This window comes from Falco biarmicus, chromosome W (assembly GCF_023638135.1).
Source record: "Falco biarmicus isolate bFalBia1 chromosome W, bFalBia1.pri, whole genome shotgun sequence".
Taxonomy (NCBI): Eukaryota; Metazoa; Chordata; class Aves; order Falconiformes; family Falconidae; genus Falco; species Falco biarmicus.
In genome coordinates, this window is record NC_079310.1 from 21754142 (window position 1) to 21775251 (window position 21110).

Here is a 21110-nt window from a genome sequence, read left to right on the forward strand (position 1 = left end):
GGATTCCCGAGGCAGGGGGGGTAAAATAATCACCTCCTGCCGTAAGTCACCCAGCAGCCGGGTCAGACCGTTCGAGTCAGCTGGAAGCAGCTGCTGCCATTTGTTTTTCAACTTTATATCTTTTTAAACAATTAATAACTTCTCTCCAAGGTTTCATTAATTTCTTAGCAGCTTTATCATCATCTATTACTGAATCCCATAAACAATCCCCATAATTACGCCATTCTTCTACTTCAAACATATGCTCAGGATCTGCAAAATATCCTTTTGCTTTACCTAATGCAATTAACCTGGCCAGATCTTTTAAAGGGCCTACTCCCCGCTTTTCTAAAAAGCGTTGTAAAAGTGCTAGCGCTACCTCTTTTTCCATTGCGCGCTCGTTAAAGTCCTCTTTGTTGCAGCCTTTTCCCTTGGGTAGCAGCTCACGGACGGCGAACCCCTTCTTGAATTATCCTGGGCTCAAGCACGGATCGGGTACGATGCCAGCATCAGCCGATCTTCTGCTCTCTGGTCGCTGCTACCAGTGCTTCTCCGTCCTCGCTGTCCGGTGAAGAACAAGGTTAGGGGTCCCTTGTTCGGGCGCCACTTTGACGAGCGAGGGAAAGCAAGCAGCCGACTCAATATGAGTGATAGAGCAAGCTTCGATTTATTACGGCGCAATTATGTCTTATATACAGTTCCAGTTAATTATGCCTACAAATCATCTGCTGATTGGCTAAGCTCTAAAGGATTACACTTTCATACGTCCTCCTATTTGTGGTTTCTGCGGATAGCTAACTACATATATTTTTTTTTTCTTCTCTTGTCTACGCGAATTCCTCAAAGTTATTTACAACATTAGGCACAAGGTCAGCATGACCTTATCTCTCTTCCCTTTTTAGCAAGCCTGGTAATTTTCCATTTCTAGCAAGTCTGGTAATTTCTTGCTGCGGCCTAGCTTGGTTCACTCCAGACTTATGTCAAAAGCTGTATCACACAGTCCTTCTATGGAACCGTGGCCGTTCTCTTTCATCCATTCTGCAACAACTATGCATCATATTTGAGGAGTCATGGCAGTCTGGTGGTTCACACGGACTGGAAAAGGGGAAATGTAACCCCCAATTTTAAAAAGGGAAATAAGGAAGACCTGGGGAACTACACGGTGGTCAGTCTCACCTCAGTGCTTGGTAAGATCATGGAACAGATCCTCCTGGAAGCTATGCTAAGGCACATGGAAAATAAGGAGGTGATTGGTGGCAGCCAACATGGCTTCACTAAGGGTAAATCATGCCTGATAAATTTGGTGGCCTTCTATGATGGGAATGCAGCATTGACAGATGAGGGAAGAGCAACTGACATCATCTACCTGGATTTGTAGACCTTGACAGGATTGAGAGGTGGGCCTGTGTGAAACTCATGAAGTTCAACAAGGCCAAGTGCAAGGTCCTGCACATGGGTCAGGGCAATCCCAAGCACAAATACAGGCTGAGTGGAGAATGGATCAAAAGCAGCTGTAAGAACAAATTGTGGGCACTGATGGACGAGAAGCTCAACATGACCTGACAACATGCACTTGAAGCCCAGAAAACCAACTGTATCCTGGGCTGCATCAAAAGAAATATGGCCAGCAGGTCAAGGGAGCTGATTCTGCCCCTCTACTCAGCTCTCATGAGACCCCACCTGCAGTACTGGATCCTGCTCTGGAGACCCCAACATAAGAAGGACAGGGACCTTTTGGAGCAGGTCCAGAGGAGGTCCACAAAGATGATCAGAGGGCTGGAGCACCTCCCCTATTGAAGACAGGCTGAGAGAGTTTGGGTGGTTCAGCCTGGAGAAGAGAAGGCTCTGGGGAGACCTTATTGCGTCCTTTCAATACTTTAAGGGAAAATACTTTATAGGAAAGATGGGGACAGACTTTTTAGTAGGGCCTGTAGAGACAGGCCCAAGGGGTAGTGGTTTTAAACTGAAAGAGGGTAGATTTAGATTAGATACTAGGAAGAAATTCTTTACTGTGAGGGTGGTGAGACACTGGAACAGGTTGCCCAGAGAACTTGTGGATGCCCTATCCCTGGAAGTGTTTGAGGCCAGGTTGGATGGGGCTTTGAGCAACTTGGTCTAGTGGAAGATGTCCCTGCCCATGTCAGGGGGAGTGGAACTAGATGACCTTTAAGGTCCCTTCCAACCCAAACCATTCTATGATTCTTCAGTTCTGTGTTGTCGAAATTTATACAGAGCACACTATCATTGTATACCAACTCATTGGCAGTAACGAGCTGGAGCAATGAAGAGACACTGACAGTGGATGAAGTGGCTCACCAACTCCATGAATACAAAGACAGTATCTTTTCCTCCCTCCTCAGCTGTGGAGAAGCTGGTCCAGTGACTTGGCGAGGCTAGATACTACTCCTCATCTGTACATACCCACATCTCAGTTATTAACAGTAAGTGCTTTTCTGCTTGAAAGAGAGAATATATGAGGTACGCACCATGGTACACTCTGTGTTTTTTGCTGTGGGACCACAAAACGGACATGAGGAAGTGAGATGGAAATCATACCTCGACCCTAGAGGCACAGGTACATGAATTGCAAGGAAACACAATCACAAATGGGGGTTCTTATAGGAAGCCTGTTCCAGTCTCCAATGGGCAATTTCCCACACAAAGTGGAAGGACTGATCTTATTCCTGATCCTATGGAAATAAATTCTAATCTATTTTCACAAGAAGGAAGTGGTCAGGGCTGCTCTGCTCTACAGCTGCTACACACTGCTTGCTGCCCTGGTGGTGAATCATATGACGAAGACTAGAGGGGCCCTGCTTCCAGCCAGGTGGAGGAGAGGGAGAACCAGCTTTACTGGACTGTGTGGTTCCAATGGCCTGGCACATCAGACCCACAGGAGTATAAGGCTCTAGTAGATACTGGTGCAGAGTATACCCGAATGACATCAAGCTATAAGGGGGCAGAACACATTTGTATTTCTGGGGTGACAGGGGAATCCCAACAGATAACTGTCTTGGAGACTGAAATAAGCCTGACTGGGAATGAGTGGGAAAAACACCCCATTGTGACTGGCCCAGAGGCTCCATGCATCCTTGGCATACACTACCTAAGGAGAGCGTATTTTAAGGACCCAAAAGGGTACTAGTGAGTTTTTGGTAAAGCTGCCTTGGAGGTGGAGGAAATGAAGCAGCTGTCTACCTTGCCTGTTCTCTCAGAGGACCTTTCTGTTGTGGGGTTGCTGAAGGTTGAAGAACAACAGGTGCCTATTGTTACCACAAACGGTGCACTGGCAGCAATATTGCACCAACCAAGACTCCCCGATTCCCATCTGTATGCTGATTCGCCAGCTGGAGAGCCAAGAAGTGATCAGCAGGACCCACTCACCCTTTAATAGCCCCATATGGCCAGTGTGAAAGTCTGGGGTGTATGGGTATGTACAGTCTGGGGTGAAAGGAGAGTGGAGACTGACAGTATTGTGGCCTGAATGAAGTCGCAACGCCAGTGTTGAGTGCTGCTGTACCAGACATGCTAGAAGTTCAGTATGAACTGGAGTCAGACAGCTGAGTGGTATGCCACCATTGATATCACTAATGCGTTTTTCTGAATCCCTTTGGCAGCAGAGTGCAGGCAACAGTTCACTTTCATTTGGAGGGGCATCCAATGCACCTGGAATCGACTGTCCCAGGGGTAGAAACAGCCCTACCATCTGCCATGGTCTGATCCAGGCTGCACTGGAACAGGGTGGAGCTCTGGAACACCTGCAATACATTGATGACATCATTGTGTGGGGCAATACAGCAGAAGTTTTTGAGAAAAGGAAGAACATAATTCAAATTCTTCTGAAAGCCAGTTAGCCATAAAACAAAGTAAGGTCAAGGGACCTGCACAGGAGATTCAGGTTTTGGGAATAAAATGGCAAGATGGATGTCATCAGATCCCAATGGATGTGATCAACAAAATAACAGCTATGTCTCCACCATCTAGTAGGAAAGAAACTCAGGCTTTCATAGGTGCTGTGGGCTTTTGGAGAATGCACATTCCAAACTACAGTATGATTGTAAGCCCTCTCTATCAGGTGACCTGGAAGAAGGATGATTTCAGATGGGTCCCTAGCAATGACAAGCCTTTGAACAATTTAAATAGGAGATAGTTCAAGCTGTAGCCCTTGGGCCGGTCTGGACAGGGAAAGGTGTGCTCTACACCACAGCCGGAGAGAAAGGCCCTACCTGCAGCCTCTGGCAGAAAGCACGAGGGGAGACTCAAGCTAGACCCTTGGGCTTTTGGAGTCAGGGATAGAGAAGATCTGAGGCCCACTATCCTCCAACTGAAAAAGAGATACTGGCAGCTTATGAAGGGGGTTCGAGCTGCTTCAGAAGTAATCGATACTGAAGCGCAGCTCCTCCTGGCATCCTGGTTGCCAGTGCTGGGCTGGATGTTCAAAGGGAGGGTTTCCACTACACATCATGCAACTGATGCTACGTGGAGCAAGTGGGTCATACTGATCACACAATGTGCTCAAATAGGAAACCCCAGTCATCCAGGAGTCTTGGAAGTGATCATGGACTGGCCAGAAGACAAAGATATTGGAATGTCACTAGAGGGGAGGAGGTGACGCATGCTGAAGAGGCTCTACTGTATAATAAATTGCCAGAACATGAGAAGCAATATGCCTTGTTCACTGATGGGTCCTGCCATACTGTAGGAAAGCATCAGAGGTGGGAGCTGTATGGAGCCCCCTACAACAAGTTGCAGAAACTGCTGAAGGAGAAAGTGAATTGAGTCATTTTGGCATTATCCAAGCTGGCTTTAGACATTGCTGAAGGAGAAAAATGGCCAATACTTTACCTCTATACTGACTGATGGATGGTGGCAAATGCCCTGTGGGTGTGGTTGCAGCAATGGAAGCAGAGTAATTGGCAAAGCAGAGGTAAACCCATCTGGGCTGCCACACTATAGCAAGATATTGCTGCCCAGGTGGAGGACCTGGTTGTTAAGGTACTTCACATGGATGCTCATGTACCCAGGAGTCAGGCCACTGAAGAACATCTAAACAACCAACAGGTAGATCAGGCAGCCAAAATTGAAGTGGCTCAGGTAGATATAGATTTGCAACATAAAGGTGCTCGGTGGGCCCATGACACTTCAGGCCATTGAGGAGATGTAACATATGGATGGGCTCGTGATCGAGGGGTGGACTTGAGCATGGACACTGTCGCACAGGTTATTCATGAATGTGAATCGTGATGCAATTAAGTGAGGCAAGCGGTTAAAGCCTCGCTGGTATGGAGAACGTTGGCTGAAATATAAATATGGGGAGACTTGGCAGATTGACTATATCACACTCCCACAAACCTGCCAAGACAAGTGCCATGTGCTTACAGTGCTGGAAGCAGCCACCAGATGGCTGGAAACATACCCTGAGCCCCATGCCACTGCCCAGAACACTATCCTGGGCCTTTAAAAGCAGTGTTTATGGCAACATGGTTCCCCAGAAAGAATTGAGTCAGACAATGCGACTCATTTCCAAAACAACCTCATAGACACCTGGGCCAAAGATCATGGCATTTAGTGGGTATATCACATTCCCTACCATGCACCAGACTCTGGGAAATTCGAATGATGTAATGGACTGTTAAAGACCACAGTGAGCAATGGGTGGTGCAACTTTCAAACATTGAGATGCACATTTAGCAAAAGTCACCTAGTTAGGCAGTGCTAGGGGATCTGCCAATCGAGCTGGCCCTGGCCAGTCAAAGCTTTTATGTACTGTAGAGGGGGTTAAAATTCCTGTAGTGCACCTTAGAAATATGTTGGGAAAACAGTGTGGGTCGTTCCTGCCTCAGGCAAAGGGAAATCCATCCATGGGATTGCATTTGCTCAAAGACCTGGATGCACTTGGTGGGTAATGTAGGTAGATGGGGAAGTTCGATGTATGCCTCAAGGGGATTTGATTTTGGGAGAATAGCCAATGAATTAAATTCTGATGTTAAATGCTATACAACACTGTATATTATCACTTCTATGGCGGCTACATGCCCATCACCGCACTGGGTACCTCACGGCTCCCATCTAAGCCACTCCGGATTTGGCGATCTGAACCTGACTCCCGAGGGACATTAATGAAGTTACATTAATTAAGATTGAACTTTAGCAAGACAGGAGAAGTAGAGCAGGTGATGGAATCAGAACTAGCTTCAACCTGCAACAGTCCAACACCACACACCATCTTTCCTGCCCTGAAGGACTGTTACGACATATGGAGCCCAAAGTCATGGACTAAACAAACTGAATGGACATTTTAGAGGGATGGCTCATAGACTAAGGGAATGATATCTCTGTGTGTGTATATATGAACATATCGTGTTACTGGAAATGTGATGGTGGTTAACAGGGATGTGTGGGATGGACCTGGGCATGATGGAAATGGTATGGAATATGGGGTGGCTACTGTCCTGATTTCGGCTGGGATGGAGTTAATTTTCTTCCTAGTAGCTGGTACAGTGCTGTGTTTTAGATTTAGTATGAGAATAATGTTGATAACACACTGATGTTTTAGTTGTTGCTAAGTAGTCCTTACCCTAAGTCAAGGACTTTTCAAGTTTCCCATGGCCTGCCAGCGAGCAGGTGCACAAGAAATTGGGAGGGGACACAGCCAGGACAGGTGACCCAAACTAGCCAAAGGGATATTCCATACCATAGAATGTCATGCTTGGTATATAAACCAGGGGGAGTTGGCTGGGGGCCACTGATCAATGCTTGGGGACTGGCTGGGCATCGGTTAGCACATGGTGAGTAATTGTATTGTGCATGACTTTTTTTCCCCCTTGGGTTTTATTCTTTTCTCTCCCTCTCCTCTTATTGCAATTATTGTTGTTGTTGTTACTATTATTATTTTTAATTTATTTCAATTATTAAACTGTTCTTATCAGAACCCATGGGTTTTACCTTTTTCTTGATTCTCTTCCCCATCCCATTGGGGTCGGGGTGGGCGGGAGTGGTTGATTGACTGCATGGTACTTAGTTGCTGGCTGGGGTTAAGTCACAACAGTCATATGTTACATGTTGCTCTCTGCTATCAGCTATTTTTATTTAAGGCTAATATCCAAGTAAGCAGTTTGAGAAGAAGTAAAAGTAACTTCACAAGGAACATCTCTTTGGTCTCTCTTCTGTCAGCATTTATAGCTGTGGGAGAACTTTCCTATTTTGAAATATTTTCTTATCTTTTGGTATGTTACAGACACAATATTCTATGCAAATAGCAGAAGGATTTATTCTATTATTAATCTTTTATTTATTTTTTCATATGACACTGGAACCAACAGTCAAGATCCTTATGTCATTTTGAGACAAACTGTAAGTGTGCTATGTGAAACCATCAGTTTTTGTACTGCAGTTTCACAAATGAGAAGATTTACAGCCTCTTAACTGAAGATACTTTTCTAGAAATAGATCTATGGGAATATTCCTTTTCAAAAGGAAAAACTTAAGACTGAAGTTAGAAAAAAAACAGAAAACAAAACTAAAAACCCAAAACACTGTATGCAAGGTTGACTTTGTGTCATCTTTTCACTTGTATCTAGAATTCTGACTCTTGTTTTTTCATGTGCTGGTTTTTTTGCTCCTGTGGTACAATTCCAGATTGCATAATCATTTAGTAATTCAAATTCTCAGGGAAATTTATGCCAGTCATATGCTAGAAGCTGGGAATGGGGAATTGCTATTTTTCTTCTAAGGAAAAGAATCACGGTGATATTGTCCCTACATTAAAGCATTTTTATTTTCTCAGTATTTATTCTTTTCAGTCTCTTTATTAATCTCTGTACCTCTTCTCCCAGATAATGATTTTTTTTTTCATTTTTATTTCAATTCCTTCTCCATATATTGCTCTTCATCTAATTTCACTAACTTATGTTATGGTCTGGATTGATGACTTGACTCTTCCAGGCTTCAGGGACAGTTTTGTTCATCTGTATTGTAGAACATAACTCTGATACCCCGTGTATGCTTCAGGATATTTCTAAAATGGATATGGACTGTGTTATTAGGTTGCAGTTGTTCACATCAAAGTGCTTGAAGAGTCCGTGAAGAATCTAAAGGATTCTTTAGGAAGGCTGAATAGAGAGAGCTCTTAAAGCTTTAAAGAGGATATTGGAATTTTGCCAAATGATTGCATAAAAGATGCTGCAAACCAGAAATTGTATGTTGTTACTGAGGAGAACAATATTCTTTTCCTTCTGATTTTTTTTCTTTTGCACACTCTTGGAAACACTGTAGAGATTTTTTGATTGGAGGGCAAGGTCTTTTGCAACAGTACTCTAGCTATTTGCATTTGATTTAAGATGCTGGATGCACATCTAGGACACTGTTTTCATATGCAATTGGCTACAAATTTTCAAGCTAGTAGGTCTGCTCAGCTCAATGCCTTTGGTCTTCTCTGCTCAGGTCCTGTGCAGTATTGCACTTTAGCTTATTAAAGTGTGCTGCTTCCTATTTCAGCTAGTTCATTTGGGCATGCCTGAAAATCCATTTCTGGGCTTGCATGAAGCTAGTTCGGGGGTGTCTGCATTCATAATGTAGGCATGCCATTAAAGTTATGTTAATAGGCCTTGAGATGGTAATTTGTTGCATTGAATGAAATAACTGAGCTAGCTCTTTGCTTATCAAGATACAATCTTGGAATATGAGTATCCAAAGTGTATTTAGAAAAAGGCCACTTGGTTTTTGATCTCAAACAATCTCACCAAGCTGTCTTTCAGTCTTAGTTGAAAATTTTGAAACCTGTGCCACAGGGGTGGGAAAGCACATCAAATAAAATTCTTAAGTAAGAACTTGAACTATCATCAGATATCTGATTTTTTCTGTGACTCTATCTTGACACTGTCTGTCCTGAAAGAAATAACCATATACTACAGAATGATCTGAATTATTATAAAATATTTTTCATATAAGAAATCCCAAAGAAGTTTTTAATATGGATGGGAATATTACTTGATTACCTTCTGTATGCTCCCTCTGTAAATCCCCTACTCTAAAAGGCTTGATAAAAAATGTTCAGTGGAAGAGGCAGGAAATTTAACAGATACTTAGTGCTTTGGACCTGTTTGGACAGAACTGTCAACTTCATCTTGTCTGAGTGGGGAAAGAAATAAGAAATAATGCAAGTGTGTAAGTTTTGCAAGTTTTCTGTTTTTACCAGATGAACTGCTAGTAAAGATATGGTTAAAGATAAAAACTGCAAGCAAAACCTCATCATAGTTTCAAATAAAGGTGCCTTTAGGTTAGTCACTAGTTCAGCTCCACTTTTGGAATATGGTGATTAATGTATCTCTTACATCCAGAATTTGAAATGTTACGGTAAAGGTTTGTTGCAGTTCTCTCAGTTGAATCTCTGAGTCTATGCTTGGTATGACTTGTGTTCAGCAGAATGTATACTCTAGTCTGTGAGCAGATCAGCATACAGGAAATCCAAGTGTCTGATATTGTGTTGTCTTTTGTGATGTCCTCACTCTGTCACACAACTGTATCAAAATATATTGGTGCCGTAGGGCTTCTTGTAACAAAAAAGTAGTTTAGATCATTTAAATAGCTGCCTTTCTTCAGGCTTATGGGATTTTAGGTAAAGCTTTGGCTGTAAACTGTATTGGGAACTAGTTCTAAGTGTTAGAGATATCCAGGTGTTAGAAATATCAAGACTGTAAGAATGGAGAATGCTTTTCAGTCCCCTCTGTTCCACAAAATATGAGAGTGTGGTAGGACTTAGGGAAATGTGCATTTATAAGTCAGGGAACTCTGAGAAATTTTGTGAAGAATTATCTTTTCTCATTACTTTATAGGAACTGTCAGATGCCTGCTTAATCTTTCACATAGATAAAATATTGTAATTTCATCTGTCTGCACTTCATTGTCTTTTATTTCTGAAGTTTATTTTCAGTATTGTGTGAGGATTGCTAATAAAACTCTTGGGGTTTGGTAGCTCAAGTTATTCATACACTCGTGAAACTTGTGCATAAAACAATTTGAACAAGTCCAAATGTGTTTCTCTTTCTAGTATACAGGGATTTAAACTGTATTATAAAGTGCTGGTTTTTCTTTTTTTTTCTTTTTCCTGTTTTACAGATAGAAAAAATAACTGGCCACCTCTTCCTGAGAATTTTCCAGTGGGTCCATGTTTCTACCAGGACTTTTCTGTAGACATTCCTGTAGAATTCCAGAAGACAGTAAAGATTATGTACTATTTATGGATGTGTAAGTATTTTTTAAAAGAAAAGAAAAAGTGCCTATTCAAACATACCTGCTACTTTGGCTTTTGCAACATCTGTAATGAGAAATTGTTTTAAATCCAGAAATCAAATGTTGAAGTGAAATATTTTTGTTAGCTTCAATCTTAAAAGTATTGGATTATTTCATAGAAACTTCCATAGAAAAAAAGGGAGAGGATTACCCTAAGGCAGTTTGTTATAGTATATTGCAGTTTTCTTTTTTAAATATCCCTGTTGCTGTAAAATGATCTTTGACCATTTATTACCTTAGAAATAATTTTACTGTTTTTAAAATCAGCTTATATATTAAGAAATATAATTCACAATCAGTGTCAATAGACTTGTGAGTTTAAGAAGTGTAATATCAATTTGCTTTATAATAGACATAGTTGTATATAGTTTAGCATAGTTTTAGTCTATAGTGGAAACAATATTATTTTAGTCTATTTAAAGAAAAATAGTATAAAGTAAATTAGATAAAGAATCAGTCCATGTTACAACTATCCTTTGTATACCAAAAGTGCTCTACAGTCTTTGTGGGGTTAATTTTGCCCTCATTCAGGTGCTATGCTTTGACTAGAGAAATGCTGGATGCACCAAATGTACAAATGCCACAACATTTGTTTCTTCTGCCTTGTCCAGTGTGGTGAGAGCCTAATAAATACCGAGTGATGAAATTCCAAAGATTTAGGTGCTTTGATGCCATTAATATATTTTTAGCATACTAAGGGGATATGAATTTCAGAACTCTTCTGTATTTTTTCAATGCTCCAGATTTAGTTAGCAAATCTGCATAATTTTATTTGTTAATCTGGTAGTCTTATTACTGTGATTGAACAATGTAATTGAAAAACATAAAATGAGCAGTCAGCATTGAATCAAGTGAATTCCACTTAATCGTAATTCACAGCTTTCTGTATTCATTGTTGGGTCATTAATCTTTAAATAAGCAAGTAAATCCACTGTAGAAGGTGGGACTAGTCACTCATAAATGTCATCTAGACATTGCATGATGCAGACTTTTGCCAAAGCCTTAGGTCATTTCAACTCTCAGGTGGTCATTATCTTCTAATAACTTGTATCAGGGTTGAATTTGAAGAGTCAAGTAGGTTGAAGGTACTTGAAAACATTACCCTGAACATGAAAACACCTGTGTGTTCATACAACAGCAAAGGTTATTTACGTCACTTAGTGAAAGCATTATCTCAAAGAACAAATATCTCTCTGTAGCTTAAAGCAGGCAGAGAGAAGGGCAAGTGGAGTGAAGGGAGAACTGTCAGCAAAATCTTGTGTCTTCATCTGTAGCTTGCCTGATACTCAGTTTTTACAGCTGAGATTCTACATGACAGTAGTGAAGTAGACCCCTATGTTACCAGTTTTACTGTGCAATAAGTGTCAGTAGTGGCTGTGACATTGTTTCAACCCTCTTCTGCAGTGATGGTGTTCTTTTAAAACTTGTCCTGTTATCGTAACTGCAATTACCAAAAAAAAAAAAAAAAGAAGTAATAATTTTAGAAAGTTCAAACTCCACCAGAATGTGGACTTTTCTAGTAATCTAGGGGGGTCTCCCTGTTTTCCAATATTGACTAGAAAAAGAAAGAATACCCCTTAGTAAGCTTTCTCATATTCATCAAAGAAAGGTAGGTATTTGGATTTGTAACCTTTGTTGTGCTTTATGAGGCATACAAATTCGGAAATGAGTTGCTTTCCTAACCTCTTAGAACAGTGCTAAGATATGTAGATGCATTAAATGCTCTTTGTTTAAAAGTACATTTTTTTCTGGTGAGTCTTGGAGGAAAATATGAATTGTCTGTGGGAAATGTGTTTCGAGTTCCTTCAGCCCTTTATGCATTAATGGGGCCTTTTTGCTTTAAGATTTTTTTCCACTAAGTTGATTTAGGGCTTATTTAAGCCACACCTCTCAAGTGGATGGACCTCAAGGCAGGGACTGGGGGAACAAGGTCCCTCCCACTGTAAGAGAAGATCACGTTTGAGACCACCTGAGAAACCTGAACATACATAAGTCTATGGGACCTGACGAGATGCATCCCAGAGTCCTGAGGGAACTGGCTAATGTAGATGCCAAGCCACTCTCCATGATATTTGAAAAAGTCATGGCAGTCAAGTGAAGACCCCAGCAACTAGAAAAAGGGAGACATTGCACCCATTTTTAAAAGGCGTAGAAAGGAGGACCCTGGGAACTACTGAGCTGTCGGCCTCTCCTCTGTGCCTGGGAAGATCATGGAACAGATCCTCCTAAAATCTATGCTAAGGCACATGGAGGACAGGGAGGTGATTTGAGACAGCCAGCATGACTTCACCAAGGACAAATATTGCCTGACCAACCTAGTGGCCTTCTACGATGGAGTGACTACATCAGTGGACAAGGGAAGAGCTATGGATGTCACCTCTCTGGACTCCTGTAAGGCCTTTGACATGGTCCCCCACAACATCCTTCTCTCTAAATTGGAGCGATATGTATTTGATGGATGGACTATTTGGTGGATGACAAATTAGTTGGATAGTCGCATCCAGAGGGTAGTGGTCAAAAGCTCAATGTCTAGATGGAGATCAGTAACAAATGGTGTCCCTCAGGGGTCTGTATTTGGACCAGTACTGTTTAATGTCTTCATCAGTGACATCGTGGGATCGAGTGCACCCTCAGCAAATTTGCAGATGACACCAAGCTGAATGGTGCAGTTGACATGCCTGAGAGACAGGATGCCATTCAAAGGGACCTGGACAAGCTCAAGGAGTGGGCCCACGTGAACCTCATGAGCTTCGACAAGGCCAAGTGCAAGGTCCTGCACCTGGGTTGGGGCAACCCCCAGTATCAATATAAGCTGGGGAACAAAGGGATTGAGAGCAACCCTGCAGAGAAGGACTTGGGGGTATTGGTGGATGAAAAGCTGGACATGAGCCAGCACTGTCTGCTCACAGCTCAGAAAGCCAACCGTATGCTGGGCTGCATCAAAAGAAGCATGGCCAGCAGGTCGAGGGAGGTGATTCTTCCCCTCTACTCCACTCTGGTGAGACCCCACCTGGAGTACTGCATTCAGTTCTGGAGTCCTCAGTACAAGACAGACATGGACCTGTTGGAGCGGGTCCAGAGGAGGGCCACAAAATGATCAGAGGGCTGGAACATCTCTCCTATGAGGAAAATCTGAGAGAGTTGGGGCTGTTCAGCCTGGAGAAGAGAAGCTCCAGGGAGACCTTATTGCAGCCTTTCAATACTTTAAGGGGGTTTATAAGAAAGATGGAGACAGACTTTTTAGTAGGGACTGTAGTGATAGAACAAGGGGTAAGGGTTGTAAAATAAAAGAGGATCAATTCAGACTACATGTAAGGAAGACATTTTTTACAGTGAGGGTGGTGAAACAACGGAACAGGTTTCCCAGAGAGGTTGTAGATGCCCCATCTCTGGAAACATTCAAGGTCAGGTTGGACAGGGCTCTGAACAACCTGATCTAGTTGAAGATGTCCCTGCTAATTGCAGGGGGGATGGACTAAATGACCTTTAAAGGTCTCTTCCAACCCATACCATTCTGTGATTCTATGATTCTTCTGTTTGCCTTTACCTTCCAGTAGAATGATGAGAATGTTTCTCTAGACTTAAATAAAAAATCGTTGCTGCAAGGAGTTGCTTGTGCACTTTCAGCTATACATACTGTATCCTGGTTGACAAGGTTAGAAACTGTCCTCTGAGATAGCAAAATCTCTCCTGAATCACTGGTTATTGCTGAATAAAGACATAAATTCATGTTCATCTTTTAAGTCTGGCAGAGCTAACGTCTGTGCCAGATAGCATGAAAGTGGTAGCTGCAATGTTTCTTACTACTGCTGTATCTTTTTCTGTTCCAAGGACTAAATGTATTTGAAATAAACTGAAATTGTAATGCCAATGCATTTTCTTTAGTAGAAATTCAGTAGTTAACCTGTAACAAGGTCTGCCAATGAGAAAATGTCAGTATTGAGCTAAGAACTGAGCACCAATAAGGCAGATGTTTAAGACCAATGTTACAGTAAATATTTGAATATGCAGTATGTATTAAAGGATGTATAACAGCTTCTTGCAGATCTTGTTTTACTGAGAAACACTTTTACGAAGTATGATTTTTTGCTTTATTACATGTAAGACAGCTTTTCATTAAAAGATATTTTGGGGGAAAATTTCCTTTGAAATTAGAATGTTTACAGTGCTAAATTTATTATTTATTTTCTAGAAATTATAAGCTTTTCTCTAAAAAAATAATAATAAAATCTAGTAGTTTTGTATTGTAATATTAAGGCTGACAGTCCTGCACTCATTTACTTGCCTGATTGTAAGAGAAAATAAATAACCAGCATGTTAAAAAAGTGCAAATATCTGTATGCAGTAATTGCTGTAGAAGAAGTATCAGTTATTGCAGCTGTAGAAACCTCTTTTTTTCATAATTTTAAGTTTGAAAATATTTCATTTTTATGAACTTTTTTTTTCTTTGATATACATCTGATACTACTTGAATTTTCATGTTCAGTACTTTCACTTGTGAATACTGGCTTTAACCTGAAAGTTAGAAAACTATAAAAATCAGCTTATGGCTGAGAGAGGATATTGATTTATTGTCAGCATGCTTATGGTTTTTTTAAAACATGCACAGTTTGAGTATTACTTTAGCAGTTGTAATAATGTATTAATATGAACATAATTTAATTAATACTTTTTTGCTTTTACAGTCAATACAGTTACACTATTTCTTAATATCTTTGGATGTTTGGCCTGGTTTTACATTGATGCTACACGAGGGGTTGATTTTGGATTGAGTATCCTCTGGTTCTTGCTTTTTACCCCTTGTTCTTTTGTCTGCTGGTACAGACCACTTTATGGAGCTTTCAGGTAAGAACTTCAGCTTGACTTAATATATTTAAAAACATACTACTTACTGAAATGCATTAACATTCCAGAATTTGCTTGTTTATCATTATGATAATCCTTTAACACAATTTCATTAGAAACAAGTAGAATGTTTGCCAATAATTCAGTTGCTGTATCTGAAATGTCGATGGCAACAATTAGGAGTATCATAGAATGTCCTTTAAAATATTTTTAAAATATTTGCTCCTGGGAGCATGGATGGTTCAAAAGCACATCTGAAATGCTTTTGCATGAGTGCACACAATATGAGAAACAAGCTGGATTAACTGAAAGCATTGATCTGTTCCAAGAGCTATAATATCATTGGTATTAGCAAGACTTGGTGGAATGACTCCCAGGACTGGAGTGCTGGGATGGAAGGCTGTTCAGGAGGGATAGGCAGGGCAGACAAGGTGGAGGAGTTGCACTGTAAGGGAGAGGTTTGATTGTACAGCCTTTACAGTTAGTGATGATGTGGTTGAGAGCCTCTGGGTGAGGATTAGGAGGATGGTAAACAAAGATGTCGTAGTGGGTATCTACTACTGATCAACCAGCCAGGATGATAGCACTGATGAGTTATTCTATAGGGAATTAGGAGAAATATCTGGATTAGTAGCCCTTGTCCTTATGGGAGATTTCAGCTTCCCAGACATCATCTGGCCCCCTTCAGTTCCAGGGCCAGTTACGTTCAATATATTTATCAGTGATCTGGATGCAGGACCTGAATGCATCATTAGCAAGTTTGCTGATGATACGAAGCTGGGAGATGCTGTTGACTCTCTCGAGGGACAAGAGGCATTGGAGAGGGATCTAGATGGCTGGAGCACTGGGCAATCATCAGTGGCATGAAATGTAACAAGTCGAAATGCCAGATTCTGCACCTGGGACAGAGTAACACCGGGCACAAGTATAAAGTGGGAGAGGAGTGGCTGGAGAGCAGCCCTGCAGGAAAGGATCTGGCAGTGCTGGTTGACAGCAGGCTCAATATGAGTCAGCAGTGTGGCCTGGCAGCCAAGAGGCCAAACTGCATCCTGGGGTGCATCAAACACAGTATAACCAGCTGGTCAAGAGAGGTGATTAGCCCACTGTATTCAGCATTGGTGCGGCCTCACCTTGAGTAATGTGTGCAGTTCTGGGCCCGACAATTTAAGAAGGATGTGAAGGTCCTTGAATGCATCCAGAGGAGGGCAACAAAGCTGGTGAAAGGGCTGGAAGGAATGTCCTATGAGGAGCGGTTAAGGACTCTGGGGTTGTCTAATTTGGAGCAAAGGAGGCTGAGGGGTGACCTCATTGCTCTCTGCAGCTTCCTGAGGAGGGGAAGTGGAGAGGGAGGTGCTGATCTCTTCTCCCAGGTATCCAGTGACAGGATGTGTGGGAATGGTTCAAAGCTGCAAAGCTGCATCAGGGGAGGTTCAGAGTTGACATTAGGAAGCATTTCTTTACCAAGAGGGTTGTCAAACACTGGAACAGGCTTCCTGGAGAGGTGGTCAATGCTCCATGCCTGTCAGTGTTTAAGAGGCATTTGGATAATGCCCTTAACAACAACGTGCCCAATGTTTGGTCAGCCCTGAATTAGTGAGGCAGTTGGACTAGATGATCGTTATAGGTACCTTCCAACTGAACTATTCTATTCTATTCTATTTATAGCTTCTACAATTGACATAATAGTTGTAAGAAATATTTAACTGTATTGGGCTGATAACAGATTTAAGGAAAATTTTCAATAAATTTCTATCCCTTCACAAGCAGGTTAATAGTTAAGGGTGCCTTCAGGTTTTGACTTCCTTAATGAACTTCATAAAACTCTACACTTAAAAAAATCTTGTTAAATTGTTAAGTGACCTGCAGTGTTTGTAATTGAAGTAGACTGAGATTCTTAAGAATGAGTAGACCAGGTATATAGTAATCTAACTCCAGTATTTTTCCTAGCATATAGCAATCTGGATTTTGAAGACCTCAGAAGTTTGAGGTGTGGTATCTTAGTCTTTAAAAATAGAATGGTTAGTTTGCATGCAAAAGTTAAGTTGTGTTTTTTTGTGAAAATCAGCGTGTCAAGATTCTGAATTCCTGTACTCTTACAGTATTTCATGGGAATTATTTTTTACATTGAAATGAATCAGGGTGTTCTCAGTTTAAATGCACTAATTTTTGTAGAGAAAGATTGATCGCCATAAAATATAGTTGAGTGTAACCTTTAGGCTAAATGAGATGTTTCTTCTTGCTAGCCAAAGAGATATTGCTGTACCCACACATTCTTGGGGAATCATATAGTTTAACTTGCATGTGCTCATACACTAAATTCTTATATCCTTAAAGCTAAAAAATGAGAAGGGTATTTTTCATTTACTAGTCTAACTTTTGTTCATGGCTTGGGTTACAATGTGGGTACAAATTTAGATAAATTAAAAATACAGAGAATTGCCAGTATTTTAAAATGGTAGCTTTCATTAACTAATTATAAATCTTACATACTCTTTCTTAGTAGTGTTGTTTTATATTAAATTATTATTACGTATTTGGTGGAGTTCAGTGTGATGTTATCTTTCAGGGTTTTAGATGTAGTAAATCCTTAGTGTTTCTTAATGAATATTGTTTGGGAAAGGAAAACTACTACTTGCATATTCAACTTTCAGTCATTTCTTCAGCTGAAAACGAAATAGTTATTGAACTGAACTTGTTGAATAAATAGAAATGAACAAATTCCCTTCTGCAGAAAGAGCTATTACTGGCAAAATCTGGTTCCGTGAATTAATTGATTTTTACTTCCTTTTAAATTTTGGTAGGAAGCATATCATGCACTCATTAGTTTTGATAGTAATGCGTTGAGGTCCTTGTTAATATTTTGCCCATATGTTTATATGTGGGGTTTTTGACAGACTTTTAACACTTTAGGGTTTTGTCAGACTAACATTTTAGTAATTTAAACAGCAAACATATTTTATATATTTTGTTTTTAAACAACAGATGCTTCAGTATTCTGATCTGCATTATGTTTCAGTAATTCCATACTATATGTTATTTCCTCTTACAAGTAAAATATTTTCTTCCCAACCTGCCAGCACTGTGAATTTCAGTCTGAAAGTGGAGCAGACTTTTGTTCTTCATGCACTGTAGCAAAAGTTCTATGTTCAGCTTAAGAGGTCATGCTGTGTGCTGAACATAACACTAAGGAATAGTATCTCGCTATTCTCACCTCTGTTAGAGGTGCAAGTGCCAAAAATACTATGTTAAAGAAGCAGCAGCAGCTCTTGTAAATAAACACTCTACAAAACCACAGGATTACTGGTATTTCAAGTCACCATCAATAAATCAAAGCACTTTTCCTCTAGTTAATGCAGAAAAAAAATATTAGATTGGTACTACAGTATTTGTAAAATGTCATAATGTCATACATTTCCTGGCTGCTTTAATTTCCCCCCCCCCCCTCTTTCAGGAGTGACAGTTCATACAGGTTCTTTGTGTTCTTCTTTGTATATATATGTCAGTTTGCTGTACATGTACTTCAAGCTGCAGGATTTCAAAGATGGGGAAACTGGTGAGTATTCTGTTTTATTGTCCTGGTTTCAGCTGGGATGGGGTTAATTATCTTCTTAGGAGCTAGTACCCTGCTGTGTTTGGGTTTTGATGTGAGACTTTTCAGTCCCTCAGGCCTTGTTAGCAAGAAGGCTGGAGGGGCACAAGGAATTGGGAGGGGACACAGCCAGGTCAGCTGACCCAAACTAGCCAAAGAGGTATTCCATACCATGGGATGTCACGCCTGGTATATACATGGGATGTCATACCTGGGGGGTTGGCCAGGGCGGGCAGGTCATTTTTGGGGGGACTGGCTGGGCATCAGTCAGTGGGTGGTGTGCAGTTCCATTGTGCACCACGTGATCCTTTCTTCCTTTCCCTCTGGATCTTATTCTTTCCCTCCCCCTTTTCATTCTAACTGTTATTGTCATCATTGTTACTATTGTTTTCATTTATTGTTTTCATTTTTATTTTATTTCATTTGTTGAATTGTTCTTATCTCAGCCCTCAGGTTTTACATTTCTTTCCAACTCTTCTCCCCATGTCTCTGGATGAGGGAGGAGTGAGAGAGCAGCTGCATGGTACTTAATTACCAGCTAGTGTTAAGCCATGACATTTATGTAGCGTTGTACTGTCTGCAAGACACTGGTATTTGACATAGCAACTGCAATACAGTCTGTCTGTTTTTTTTAAAAAAAATCTTGTGTTCACTGTAATTGTTACATTTAGCACTCAAAAAATCTTTTTTAGAGTGCTCTTAACTAGGAAAAGTGTGTGAAACATACCCTAAGAGTGTGAGGTACTTCTGTTATTAGGCTGGTCAAAATTTTATGTTTCCATGTAAGCCACTTTGAACTATTCTTTTATATATTACCCTCCCCTATTTTAGTGGTGCATGGAGATATTATTTGCTCTATATTTAGGATAAAAAAATAAGTAAAATTTAAAGAAAATGAGAATAATTTAGGCTGTAATAATATACTGTTTGACTATTGTTTTGTATCATTAGTTATTTCTAATTATATCAATATACTTACTAATGAAACTTATGGCTAGAATTTGAAGAATGAGTCAACATTGTATTTGGGTGAATATAGTGGTATACCTTTGATAATATGTGAAAAACTCATTTGTCTGAGTCAGCTTCTTATTCTGTGATAGTTGATATTTCATTTTGATGCTTATAAATATATAAGCATTTTTATATATAGTTTTATTTGAAGCTTCAGGGTCTAATATTTAGATTTTACAAGGAAAAGCTATTGGCAATTACTCAACCTTCTTGGAAAAAAAAACCTCAACAAACTTGAATTAACAAAAAGTACGGTTGTAGCAGCCAACTGATAGCATGGAGAGCTATGACTGGCATTAATGTACCTGGGTAATGATATTTCTGTGTATCAGTGGTTTTCTTCTAACCTCCAAATGTATTTAAGGCAGACAAAACATCATTGCTTTAGAAGTGGAGTGTAAGGAAAAATCCTGGGGTTTTTATTTTTGGTCTCAAATCCAATATTTTGCTTTTTCATAGATACCTTGATTGTGATTTGAAGAATCAGTCACCAATATTCCAGTGAGCGGAGGTTATCTTTATTCGACAGCACTGGGTGCATGGGGGATCACTCCACCGAAGTCATGCACACCGAGGGGACTTATACAAACTACTCATACTTATTCATTAGTTTTCCAGGAAATTGTTTACATATTCATTACAATTCTGAGAATCCATTTATATATCTCGTGCCTGCGCAATGTCCTTGAGGACTTGTCTTTGCGCAGATTCTATTCCTTAGCGGCCATGTTTAAAGTCTTCATCTTTGCCACGATCATTTATAACAGAAATCTAAGACCAAATGTCCCTTCTAAAGATAAGCAACCCAAGGACTTAGCAGTCTGTACATCTGTCATGTGGCAATAAGGGTCCTTGGACATTTCCTGACTTTTAACTAAACATAGGTGCGTCATCCTTTAGATAAGTGGTACAGCATTCACTATTCATTTCCCCCTTTTCTAACAACTTTTGCAAATTCTTTTGCAACTACAAAAAAAATCATTATGCCTTATGATCAGTCTTTGACAGCACCAAACAAAACATTGAAGTAATACACATATTATTCCTAAAACTATTACAATAAGTATTATAATAAAAGCATGCTTTAACCATTCCAAATTAGGTAACCACGAAGTCAGTTTGTTCCATATAGTTTCAAAACTTCATGAGAAATTGTCTTTAGTAATGTCATGCAGGATCTGCACCTTGTTCCATATCTTATGGATGTCTGTTTAATCATTCCATCCATCAGATTGCGAACAAGTATTTTGCCCTGGGTTTCCAGGACATGTTCCTCCTGTCTTGTTTTGAGCTTTCCAATGACAGTTATTATCACTTTTCATAACTACTTGTGGTGGTTAGGTTTAATATTTGTAAATCAAATCTGGGACCCAACTCATATGTTTTATTATCA

At 40.3% G+C, this 21110-nt stretch overlaps 1 protein-coding gene across 4 annotated transcripts in view; it reads left to right on the forward strand.

Moving 5' to 3' along the window:
* The window catches only part of LOC130142021 (secretory carrier-associated membrane protein 1-like), a 71721-nt gene that overhangs the window by 39508 nt on the left and 11103 nt on the right, over positions 1-21110 (forward strand). For all 4 annotated transcript variants that reach the window (XM_056323421.1, XM_056323423.1, XM_056323424.1 and 1 more), the window contains 3 exons: positions 10096-10224; positions 14955-15114; positions 18566-18667. In XM_056323421.1, coding sequence (XP_056179396.1) covers positions 10096-10224; positions 14955-15114; positions 18566-18667 — 391 coding nt within the window. The remainder of the gene's footprint in view (positions 1-10095; positions 10225-14954; positions 15115-18565; positions 18668-21110) is intronic.